The 13043-nt window shown below is 45.4% G+C and overlaps 1 protein-coding gene and 1 pseudogene across 3 annotated transcripts in view; one reads left to right on the top strand and one right to left on the bottom strand.

Annotated features, from left to right (window-relative positions):
- The window catches only part of LOXL2 (lysyl oxidase like 2), a 234189-nt gene that overhangs the window by 33992 nt on the left and 187154 nt on the right, over positions 1-13043 (bottom strand). For all 3 annotated transcript variants that reach the window (XM_063931871.1, XM_063931872.1, XM_063931873.1), the window contains one exon: positions 11940-12107. In XM_063931871.1, coding sequence (XP_063787941.1) covers positions 11940-12107 — 168 coding nt within the window. The remainder of the gene's footprint in view (positions 1-11939; positions 12108-13043) is intronic.
- Positions 5223-5341, top strand: LOC134937447 (5S ribosomal RNA; annotated as a pseudogene).

Here is a 13043-nt window from a genome sequence, read left to right as displayed (position 1 = left end):
CTCAAGCCGGACACTGACAGACCTCGCCAGCATGGTTGCGTGGTCTGAACCCTAGTCTTTAATGTTTCCTTTAAACCATCCATCAGTACAGATACTGCTACTTCCCGATGGTTTGGGTTGGTCTTAATGTCTTCTATACCAGTGTACTTTGCCATTTCTAATAGTGCCCGGTGAAAATATTCTGTTGCCGTTTCGGACTCCTTTTGCTTAATGGAAAATATTTTATTCCATTTAACAACGGCTGGGAAATACTCTTTTAGCTGTAAATTTATCCTTTTTACATTATCCTTGTTGTATACGTCTGTAAGCGGTACATCTTTATCCAATGCACAATCAGCTAAAAACTGAGTTGCATCAACATTGGAAGGTAAACAAGCTCTTAGCAGTATCTGCCAATCCTTGTTGTTGGGTTCTACAGTGTTACCTAGATCCCTGATGTATTTTTGGCTAGCAACTAAATCCTTCCTGGGGTCAGGAAATTCGGACACTATTGTTCTTAATTCCATTCTGGAAAATGGAGTGTACATGGCAATGTTCCTTATGGGAGTGGCTCCAGACACATCTGTTTTTCCATTGGGAACTGCTATTACCCTTACAGGAGCAATTCTAACAGCCTCTTCCTGTGTAGATTCTACTGCTTGTTGTGGTACAATTGTTTCAGTGTAGTGCATGGTGCCGTACTTACCCGTTGACACGACCTCACCTATCCCTCCGCTAGGGGCTTTCACTAATCTCGTGGGTGTCGCTGTGCCTACTGTGGTCTCTGCTATGGTGGCTGCAAGAGAGAGAGCTGAAATTGTTGCTGAATCGTCTTCTTGATCACACTCCTGAGGAAGGTTCAAAACAGGGTACATCTTGCACGGGTTAATACTTGCATGAGTTATTTGGTTAACATCATTAACATTTACAGGGTTACTAAGAGTTTGTGTTTTACAACCCAGTGCGTTTCTCTCCGCAATCAACTTCTCTCCAGCAATGTATGGTGGAGGAGGAGCTGTGGCAATCAACTTCCTGACTGCCCCAGATCCTGCCGCCAGAGCCAAACCTCTCTGTATCTCACCTTCCTGGTGCCATAACTGTAAACAATCATGATGTTGAATTCGTCTCTTTGTTGATTTTACGAGACATATCCTCCTCCTTAAATTTTGTAACACTTCTGGACTAAAGCTACCTATTCTTGGGAATTTGTCCCTGTCTTGTACAGTCATTCTCTCCCATTCATCACATAAAGATTCGGTGTGAATTCCATATTTTTCACACATTACATATCGTGCCGACCCAACAGGTCGGTTCACAGAATCAACCTGAACCAGGGTTGATCGCCCCCTACCTGAACAAATGGCCCCCATAATCTGCAGGCGTTGCTTATTCCTCCTTGAATATCAAGGCTTTCAGCGAACCCTTACAAACAAACCAAGATGTCCTTGGGCAGGCCGGCGGTGGTGGTTTATCAAGTACCCCACTTACTTCTCGCCCACGTTGGCCTGTGCTGCAATCACTGTAGCCAGAGCTGCTGTACCCAACCTAGGGCCCCTGTGAACCTTTAGTTTACTGGAACATATGAGGGTTACCCGCAGGACACTTACTCTTTCCAGTAAAGTTGGGGTTGTTAGATAGTTCCTGAGTGACCAGCGAACTTCCCTTCCAAAAATAAAAAATTACACAAATCACGTCAGAATGTACAGATAGCGTTTGTGACCACTTTACTCTAATGGTATTAGGTCAGATTACTAACTACTGCACACAATAACGTGCGGTCCAATCGTTCAGTATACGAGCACTACTTGTCATGTACTGAAAGATCAATGGAATCTATGTTTCCGGCTGCGATTCCTTCAGCCAGAGCTTGTATGGCCTATATGGGTTCTGCACCAACACCCCAGGCGTTGTGCCACTGGACTTTTATAGCGGACCTCTTTGTTACCTTATGACCTCCTGGTCTGTTACCTTTACCTTATGACCTCCTGGTCTTGTTACCTTATGACCTCCTGGTCTTGTTACCTTATGACCTCCTGGTCTTGTTACCTTATGATCCGCTATACTCTAATGCTCAAATATTATTTAACCAGGGATGCCTCCCTAGCCACCGTATATGTCACTTACACGTATGTCCCTTGACGAGTACCCGGCTTTCCTTTTGGTTCCACCTTAAAGTTATATAAACTTTTGTATACAAAACACACTCACTCAACACATGTACACTTTTGTTTCTATATCTATTTCTGCGCAGAAATTGTCTTTAGGCCAAAAGTGTTACCAATTAGGAGCAGGATCTGTTAAACTAAATTTCAGATTTTCCAAAAATAGATTTGCGTTATTTACCGCTTCGCGTTATCTACCGCTGTGCGTTAATTATCGCCTTTGCGTTACTTCACTTTATCACAACTTGAGCTACGTGGGCGTAACCGGACGCTACGTTGCGTAATGAACGCTGCGTGCGTCTGCCTTTTGGATTGCGTACGCTAGTCTTTGTTAGCGACACGTGTACGCAATGCAAAGGATCCACCGTAACACAATATATTTTTATCAATGTAAATGATCCCTGATCATCTACCGCAATCCACACTGACTGCCTTGTATCTCAGACAAACCGTGTGTTTGTTCTATACTTTAACTATCACCTCTACTATTAAATAACAGCAAATCTCTTTTTAGCACTTTCTATCAACTATAAAATTTGGCAAACAGGAATAGTGATATACGAAAAATGAAATACACAAGTGAAAAGAAATGCAGGTATGTATGCGTACGCAAGACAAAAGAAAAATAAACAGTTTTAAAAAGACACAAGCGTTTTGTTCTTACTTCCGGTTCCCGGATTCCTTCAGCACTCTTTATCTAAGCGAAGCAGACGCTTATCCCGTCAGCACTTGTGAGACAACCTCCCACCCTTTGCTGGAGGGATAATGTCTGCTGATCTACCTAGTGCAGATGTGAGAAGTATAGGACGAGCCCGCAATTGACGATGCTAAATTCCTTTGTCGTATAAACAACCCTTTATGAAGCTAAGAACACTGTACGCTGTTTACTTAAGAAGTACCGTAATGGTACGCTAGTTGCGTAACGATCGCTCAGCCGTAGGCGAGACGCTCAAGCGTCACGTTCGCTCACGGCCCAGTGATCACAGGACACGTTATTGGTTATGTCTAGGGTAATGATTCGCTATGGCGTAGCTTACGCTCGAGACCACGAGGAGGTCACCAGCGATGCAGACGCTCACAACACTATACCTTTATGATAAAACCTTATACCAATGAAATACACTGAATACCTTAATGTGAGTACAGGGTGTAAGTGCAACCTTGTGTAACCTGACTATCTACAAAGCTGCTTGAGCGTCACCGACGCTCAAGTGAACACTTATCACTATAGAAAATACACAGATGCTGGTTTAGGTTCCAAGGCCTATTAACTGTATTATATCTAATATACTTGTAAAAGGGGATAACAGTACAAATGATACACTACAATATAACAGAGACTTCCTAACCACAGAACTAAACAATAAATACAAAAAGACAATACTACACTGACCTAAATGCAATACAATACAATACTATCTAATACAATACAATACTAGCCTAGTCTAGGGGAGATATGAGAGAACAGAACAGAGAGAGATAGAGAGAGAGAGAGAGAGAGAGAGAGATGAGATGAGAGAAATTGGCTCACAGAAAGACAATGATTACGGAGAGAAACTTACGCACAAAGGGTATGATCGCCTGCGCCTCGATATCCAGCTCCCGGCTATCAGCAGATAACCGTTGATGAGAGAGTGAGAGCTGGATGTGGTCGGCCTGCCTATTTATGCCCCACACACAATGCAATCTCCTGGTCCTACAATCCCATTGTCCATTGGCCGAAGGAATTCGGCCCTGTATCATAACAAAAGGTCATAGGGTGATTCATACAGGTGGGCTGTGACGATTTCCAACAGCTCAGGTGGGTGGGAAACTGGGTTTCCCGCCGCATACCTGAGTATGTGTAATTAATAGAAATGGACATAAACTTCTTATGTCCATAACTATTCGCACGAGCGATTAATACGCTCCAAACCAACACCGGAATATTGCTAATTAAATACTCTTCCGATGGGTACCAAACACTGCTGTATGATTCCTGTTAGACCCTTCGTACGATATAAAGAGGGATTCCTCAGCTCTGGGACATTGTATTTTAACCAAACTTTCAGAATCTATCAAAGGGACCATGATCTATAAACTACATTAATTGTGAACATTTGTAACGAATGAGTCGCACGCTACGACTACATAAACTCTACCGTAAATACGCATACCGCGCCTGCGAGTGCACGTTATTGCGGGTATGCGAATCCACGGGAGAGCGCATGCACGCGCAGCGCGGACCAGTGTGCGGTGCAAATATGGCAACGTGCATTGAGACATTTTTCTGACTTTGACACTATTATAATACATTCTTCTCATCATTTCTCCCTTTTTTTCAAATATTTGTATTTTTTTTCTCCCGAATTGCCGTCACTGTTACCCTTTTCAATAGAACAGTGGCAAGTGTATAAATATCCAGTCAACCATTGTTGCAGGGGCCTGCCTACCCCCATTACCTGTTATACTGTTTATAGGGGTACTCCCAAACATATCTGAGAATGTGGATTACCCTAATGCCTGTGCACCATGTCTGATGTTATAGTGCTGTAGCCTTGTATAAAGTGTCATATTTAGGCCTATCTAGGGATCTAGGCAGGAATATCACTATGTTCATCTGTCATGCTGCAAGGTTTACATAGCATTTACACATTGTGTCTTTGCAGCATATGTGTGAATAAGTGTGACAACTAGCACCTATCAGGACCTATGCACCAACACTTACCCTCTCTATTGAAATAGAGGAACTACCTAATATATCCAACATTGCCAGTTACTTGGGTGTATACCTAATTAATATTTGTTTTTGACAACAATTTGGTGTGACACCAAGCTGACATTTGTCACAATCTTCATTTAGCTCTCCTTCCTCTCTTCCCCTTTTTTTCTTCTCTCCCGCTTTCTCTGTTTCTTTTTCCGGCGTTCTCCTTCAATCCCTTCATTTTTTCATTTCTCTATATATCTGCGGACTCTCATCCATGATCCACAGGTATATCCTGTGCCTAACATAGACAGCAGATCCGCCCCGTTCCTCTATCTCTCTCCTCATTCTTGTTTAGGTGCACTCTCATTGGTGAGTCGGCCATAGTAGGCCCAATTAATTACTACCATACCCCACCGGCAGAGCCCGATCTCGTCCGATCTTGGAAGCAAAACGGTGGTGGGCTGGGTCAGTATCTGTGAGGGTGACCCCCAGAGAATACCCGGTGTTGTAATTCATGACCTTCTCGACTCTAAGCCAACAGCAGGATCACCACATTTTCCTCCAATCATTTCTTTCGCCTACTCCACTAATCTGCGCTACCTTTCCCAAGTACCGTCTTCCCTGACATGTCACAGATTTGACATGGTCAGTGCTAATAAGGATCTATACTCCTGATAACCTTTTGGTTCAATGACCCTTGGAGGTCCAATTAATACAAGCAGAGCTTGTGCTGGTGGGATAGGATCAGGGTGTAGAGCCAGAGTGTCTACATCCCTCCTGAAGTCTAATAACATAGACTAACCAGAACATTTCATATTTTTTTGCTGATCATTTTCTTTCAATAACACTCGCTTTCTAAATTTTAATGGTTGGTTGTGGATGATACTCACTCCAACTTTTCGAGATTGATCAGCCACAATAATCAGATATGGCATTTCTCAGAGATGCTGACGGGCTGAACTGTATATATGTGTATCAATATATTTAATTAATTGTGGTGGACAACCTAAGTGTGGATTTTTTCTTAAATTAATGAATTAATAAAAGTTATGTTTTAATTTTTTCATACTAACAAATTTAAAATAAGAGTGCACCCACACAAGAGTCTTCTGTAATCCATTTTTCTTGCTAGTTTGTCTCTGACTCTGGGTGCACCACCAGAACCATTTATCAAAATACGAATTATTCGTATACATCATACAGGTATTCTGGTACTCCATTTTCTCTGACGTCCTAGTGGATGCTGGGAACTCCGTAAGGACCATGGGGAATAGCGGCTCCGCAGGAGACAGGGCACATCTAAAGAAAGCTTTAGGATCACCTGGTGTGCACTGGCTCCTCCCCCTATGACCCCCCTCCAAGCCTCAGTTAGATTTTCTGTGCCCGACGAGAAGGGTGCACACTAGGGGCTCTCCTGAGCTCTTTGTGAAAGTTTTAGTTTAGGTTTATTATTTTCAGTGAGACCTGCTGGCAACAGGCTCACTGCATCGAGGGACTAAGGGGAGAAGAAGCGAACTCACCTGCGTGCAGAGTGGATTGGGCTTCTTAGGCTACTGGACATTAGCTCCAGAGGGACGATCACAGGTTCAGCCTGGATGGGTCACCGGAGCCGCGCCGCCGGCCCCCTTACAGAGCCAGAAGAGCGAAGAGGTCCGGAAAAATCGGCGGCAGAAGACTTTCCTGTCTTCAGATAAAGGTAGGCGCACAGCACCGCAGCTGTGCGCCATTGCTCTCAGCACACTTCACACTCCGGTCACTGAGGGTGCAGGGCGCTGGGGGGGCAGCGCCCTGAGACGCAATAAATCGTTAGAAAACCTTTTATGGCTAAAATAAATGCATCACATATAACTCCTGGGCTATATGGATGCATTTAACCCCTGCCAAAACATACAAGAAAACGGATGATAAGGACGCCGAGAAAGGGGCGGAGCCTATCTCCTCAGCACACTGGCGCCATTTTCCCTCACAGCTCAGTTGGAGGGAAGCTCCCTGGCTCTCCCCTGCAGTCACTACACTACAGAAAGGGGTTAAAAAAGAGAGGGGGGCACAAATTAGGCGCAGTATAAACAATACAGCAGCTATAAAGGGAAAAACACTTATATAAGGTTATCCCTGTATATATATAGCGCTCTGGTGTGTGCTGGCAAACTCTCCCTCTGTCTCCCCAAAGGGCTAGTGGGGTCCTGTCCTCTATCAGAGCATTCCCTGTGTGTGTGCTGTGTGTCGGTACGTTTGTGTCGACATGTATGAGGAGAAAAATGATGAGGAGACGGAGTAGAGTGTCTGTAATAGTGTTGTCACCCCCTGGGGGGTCGACACCTGAGTGGATGTACTGTGGAAATTGCGTGACAGTGTCAGCTTTGTATAAAAGACAGTGGTTGACATGAGACAGCCGGCTACTCAGCTTGTGCATGTCCAGACGTCTCATATAGGGGCTCTAAAGCGCCCGTTACCTCAGATACAGACGCCGACACGGATACTGACTCCTGTGTCGACGGTGAAGAGACAACCGTGATTTCCAAATAGGGCCACACATTGCATGATTGAGGCAATGAAAAAAGTTTACACTTTTCTGATAATATGAATACCACCAAAAAAAAAAGGGGTATTATGTTGGTGAGGAAAAACTTCCTGTAGTTTTCCTGAATCTGAGAAATAAAATGCGTGGGTTTCCCCCCGATAACAATTGATAATTTCTAAAAAGTTATTGGCAGTATACCTTTTCCCGCCAGAGGTTAGGGTGCGTTGGGAAACACCCCCTAGGGGGGATAAGGCGCTCACACGCTTGTAAGAACATGGGCTCTACCCTCTCTTGAGATGGCCGCCCTTAAGGATCCTGCTGATAGAAAGCAGGAGGGGATCCTAAAATGTATTTACACACATACTGGTGTTATACTGCGACCAGCAATCGCCTCAGCCTGGATGTGCAGTGCTGGGTTGGCGTGGTCGGATTCCCTGACTGGAAATATGATATCCTAGATAAGGACAGTATATTATTGCCTATAGAGCAATTAAAAGATGCATTTCTATATATGCATGATGCACAGCGGAATATTTGCCGACTGGCATCAAGTATAAGTGCGTTGTCCAATTATACCAGTAAAGTGGTCAGGTGATGCGGATTCCAAACGGCATTTGGAAGTATTGCCTTAAAAGAGGGGATGTACCCCAGGTCGCCTCTCAAAATAAGACGCCGTATTATCAGGCGCAGGCCTGGTTGGCAAGCGGACAAAAGGGTTCCTCTTTTCTGCTCGTGACAGAGGGAGAGGAAAATGGCTGCAGAGATCAGCCAGTTCCAAGGAACAGAAACTCTTTTCCGCCTCTGCCAAGCCCTCAGTATGACGCTAGGGCTTTACAAGTTCAGGCACGGTGGGGTCCCGTTCTCAATGAATTTCAGTGCGCAGTGGGCTCACTCGCAAGTAGACCCCTGGATCCTTCAGGTAATATTTCAGGGGTACAAATTGGAATTCGAGACGTATCCCCCTCGCCGTTTCCAAAGGTCTGTTTTACCGACGTCTCCCGCTGACAGGGAGGCAGTTTTGGAAACCATTCACAAGCTGTATTCCCAGCAGGTGATAATCAAGGTACCCCTCCTGCAACAGGGAACGGGGTATTATTCCACACTATTGTGGTACCGAAGCCAGACGGCTCGGTGAGACCGATTTTAAAATCTAAAATCTAAAATCTTTGAACACTTGCATACAGAGGTTCAAATTCAAAATTGAGTCACTCAGAGCAGTGATTGCAAACCTGGAAGAAGGGGACTACATGATGTCTCGGGACATCAAGGATGCTTACCTTCATGTCAAAATTTACCCTTCTCACCAAGGGTATTTCAGGTTATGGTACAGAACTGTCACTATCAGTTCGGACGCTGCCGTAGGGATGGTCCACGGCACCCCGGGTCTTTACTGAAGTAATGACCGTAATGATGATATTCCTTCGAAGGAAGGGAATTTTAGTTATCCGTTACTTGGACGATTCCCTGATAAGGGTAAGATCCAGGGAACAGTTGGAGATCGGTGTAGCACTATATCAGGTAGTGTTGCGGCAGCACGGTTGGATTCTCAATATTCCAAAATCGCAGCTGGTTCCGACGACTTGTCTTCTGTTCCTAGGGATGATCCTGGACACAGTCCAGAAAGAAGGTGTTTCTCCCGGAGGAGAAAGCCAGGGAGTTATCCGACAGGAACCTCCTAAAACCGAACCAAGTCTCAGTGCATCAATGCACAAGGGTTCTGGGTAAAAATGGTGGCTTCCTACGAAGCAATCCCATTCGGCAGATTCCACGCAAGACTTTCCAGTGGAACCTACTGGACAAATGGTCCGGGTCGCATCTTCAGATGCTTCAGCGGATAACCCTGTCACCGGGGACAAGGGTATCCCTCCTGTGGTGGTTGCAGAGTGCTCATCTTCTAGAGGGCCGCAGATTCGGCATTCGGGACTGGGTCCTGGTGGCCAGGGATGCCAGCCTGCGAGGCTGGGGAGCAGTCACACAGGGAAGGAATTTCCAGGGCTTATGGTCAAGCCTGGAGACATCTCTTCATATAAACATTCTGGAACTAAGGGCCATTTACAATGCCCTAAGTCAAGCGAAACCCCTGCTTCAGGGTCAGGCGGTATTGATCCAATCGGACAACATCACGTCAGTCGCCCACGTAAACAGACAGGGCGGCACGGGAAGCAGGGGGGCAATGGCAGAAGCTGCAAGGATTCTTCGCTGGGCGGAAAATCATGTGATAGCACTGTCAGCAGTGTTCATTCCGGGAGTGGACAACTGGGAAGCAGACTTCCTCAGCAGACACGACCTTCACCCGGGAGAGTGGGGACTTCACCCAGAAGTCTTCCACCTGATTGTAAACCGTTGGGAAAAACCAAAGGTGGACATAATGGCGTCCCGTCTAAACAAAAAACTAGACAGATATTGCGCCAGGTCAGGGGACCCTCAGGCAATAGCGGTGGACGCTCTGGTAACACCGTGGGTGTACCAGTCAGTGTATGTGTTCCCTCCTCTGCCTCTCATACTAAAAGTACTGAGAATCATAAGAAGGAGAGGAGTAAGAACTATACTCGTGTTTCCGGATTGGCCAAGAAGGACTTGGTATCCGGAACTTCAAGAGATGCTCACGGACGAACCGTGGCCTCTACCTCTAAGAAAGGACCTGCTCCAGCAGGGGCCTTGTCTGTTCCAAGACTTACCGCGGCTGCGTTTGACGGCTTGGCGGTTGAACGCCGGATCCTGAAGGAAAAAGGCATTCCAGATGAAGTCATCCCTACCCTGGTCAAGGCCAGGAAGGACGTAACCGCAAAACATTATCACCGCATTTGGCGAAAATATGTTGCGTGGTGGGAGGCCAAGAAGGCCCCTACAGAGGAATTTCAACTGGGTCGTTTCCTCCATTTCCTGCAAACAGGACTGTCTATGGGCCTAAAATTAGGGTCCATTAAGGTTCAAATTTCGGCCCTGTCGATTTTCTTCCAAAAGGAACTGGCTTCAGTGCCTGAAGTTCAGACATTTGTAAAAGGGGTACTGCATATACAGCCTCTTTTTGTGCCTCCAGTGGCACCTTGGGATCTCAATGTTGTGTTGAGTTTCCTAAAGTCACATTGGTTTGAACCACTCACCACTGTGGACTTAAAATATCTCACATGGAAGGTGACGATGCTGTTAGCCCTGGCTTCAGCCAGGCGTGTGTCAGAATTGGCGGCTTTATCATATAAAAGCCCTTATTTAATATTTCATTCTGACAGGGCAGAATTGAGGACTTGTCCTCAATTTCTACCTAAGGTGGTTTCTGCATTTCACATGAAGCAACCTATTGTGGTACCTGCGGCTACTAAGGACTTGGAGGATTCCAAGTTGCTTGACGTGGTCAGGGCCCTGAAAATATATATGTTTCCAGGACGGCTGGAGTCAGAAAATCTGACTCGCTGTTTATCCTGTATGCACCCAACAAACTGGGTGCTCCTGCTTCTAAGCAGACGATTGCTCGTTGGATTTGTAGTACAATTCAGCTTGCACATTCTGTGGCAGGCCTGCCACAGCCAAAAATCTTAAAATGCCCACTCCACAAGGAAGGTGGGCTCATCTTGGGCAGCTGCCTGAGGGGTCTCGGCTTTACAACTTTGCCGAGCAGTTACTTGGTCAGGAGCAAATACGTTTGTAAAATTCTACAAATTTGATACCCTGGCTGAGGAGGACCTGGAGTTCTCTCATTCGGTGCTGCAGAGTCATCCGCACTCTCCCGCCCGTTTGGGAGCTTTGGTATAATCCCCATGGTCCTTACGGAGTTCCCAGCATCCACTAGGACGTCAGAGAAAATAAGAATTTACTTACCGATAATTCTATTTCTCGTAGTCCGTAGTGGATGCTGGGCGCCCATCCCAAGTGCGGATTGTCTGCAATACTGGTACATAATTATTGTTACCAAAAAAATTCGGGTTATTGTTGTAGTGAGCCATCTTTTATAGAGGCTTCTCTATTATCATGCTGTTAACTGGGTTCAGATCACAAGTTGTACAGTGTGATTGGTGTGGCTGGTATGAGTCTTACCCGGGATTCAAAATCCTTCCTTATTGTGTACGCTCGTCCGGGCACAGTATCCTAACTGAGGCTTGGAGGGGGGTCATAGGGGGAGGAGCCAGTGCACACCAGGTGATCCTAAAGCTTTCTTTAGATGTGCCCTGTCTCCTGCGGAGCCGCTATTCCCCATGGTCCTTACGGAGTTCCCAGCATCCACTACGGACTACGAGAAATAGAATTATCGGTAAGTAAATTCTTATTATTATTTACTACTCATTTTTTGAACTCTTAGAACTGGTGCGGAATCATGTCTACTTTGTGGGTACGTAGAGGCCAGGAATCCAGCAAGCCAATATTTTTTTTCCCCAAAAGATATGGGAGGCAACCAATATTCATGAAAATGATTTCTATGAACTCATTATAATATCACTGAGGCAACCTATGGCATCCAGTGATTTGATAGACGCATTCTCAAAATGGCGCCCCCATTGCACCAGCGCTGAGAGCCTGACAACTGGACTTATTACGTTGCCTCACCTGACCCATTAGTTACAATAACTCAGCTACTTCTATAATATTCTGTACTCACCTGGAATGCATGGCTGGCAAAACCCAGTCCTAGTTGCCGACACACAATCATGGCTTCCATGGTGCCCCAGCCGTCGCTACACACAGTCCCCCAGCGTAGGGTACCATTACGCTCCATCAGTACCTCCACACGCCCCTCAGTGGGATGACGTCCCCCACTCAGACGTATCTGTGAAGAGTCAGAAACTCATAGATGAGGAATTACAATACCCCTGGCAGATGCTAGCCATGATAGGATAACTATAAAAACCTAAACTATAAATCCTGTATTACAAACTAACTTTGGGGTTCTATGTACTAAGTCTTGGAAAGAGATAAAGCGGATGGAAATAAAGTGCCAGACAATCAGCTCATAACTGCCATGTTACAAGCTGTGTTTGAAAAATAACAGGAGCTGGTTGGTTGATATTTTATCTCTTCCCACTTTTTCTTTCTCCAAGGCTTAGTACATAGCCATTTGGTCTAGATCGCAGGTCTGTAAACTGTGAAAAGATAGAAAGGCTGCACTTAACAAAGTGCAGTATAGTTAATGAGGATGGGGCTGTGCTAAAATGGTTGAAAACTTCAATATAACCCAGGTAGATAATCGTAATTTAACTTTTTACTTCTTGTATTTGACTCATAGCTACATCTGCCATGTCAGCCATTTCTCAATGTACAGGGCATACAGATACTGTACATGCCACATGCCAACAGAGGAACAATGACCTGCATACAGCAGAACCAATGTATGCAGCACTGTCCCTCTTTTTGACTTAAATCCCTCCTATCCTTCTATTGAAGCTGATGTATAGACCTATAAGATTACAGTTTATGGCTCCGGGATGTCTGCCTGGCTCTTGCTTTGAAGGGAACCGGTCATCATACTGCTAGTCAGAAATCCCGGATGTCGCATACCGATCCCGTTTTCAATATACGTCAAGTAAATTATAATGATTTCTAAGCTATGCATAGTTAGGTGTATGACTGTGTGTTTTATAGGTGTCTGGCTGTAAATGACTGAGCTGGATATATAACTCACAGCTTACATATGCCTAGACCTGATTCCATGTTCCCACGGCTGGCATGTTCACCTCACAGAGGCCTGGACAGGGCATAGCTCTCA

Source organism: Pseudophryne corroboree, chromosome 6 (assembly GCF_028390025.1).
Source record: "Pseudophryne corroboree isolate aPseCor3 chromosome 6, aPseCor3.hap2, whole genome shotgun sequence".
In the NCBI taxonomy this organism is placed as follows: Eukaryota; Metazoa; Chordata; class Amphibia; order Anura; family Myobatrachidae; genus Pseudophryne; species Pseudophryne corroboree.
This window is presented reverse-complemented; position numbering and strand designations above follow the sequence as displayed.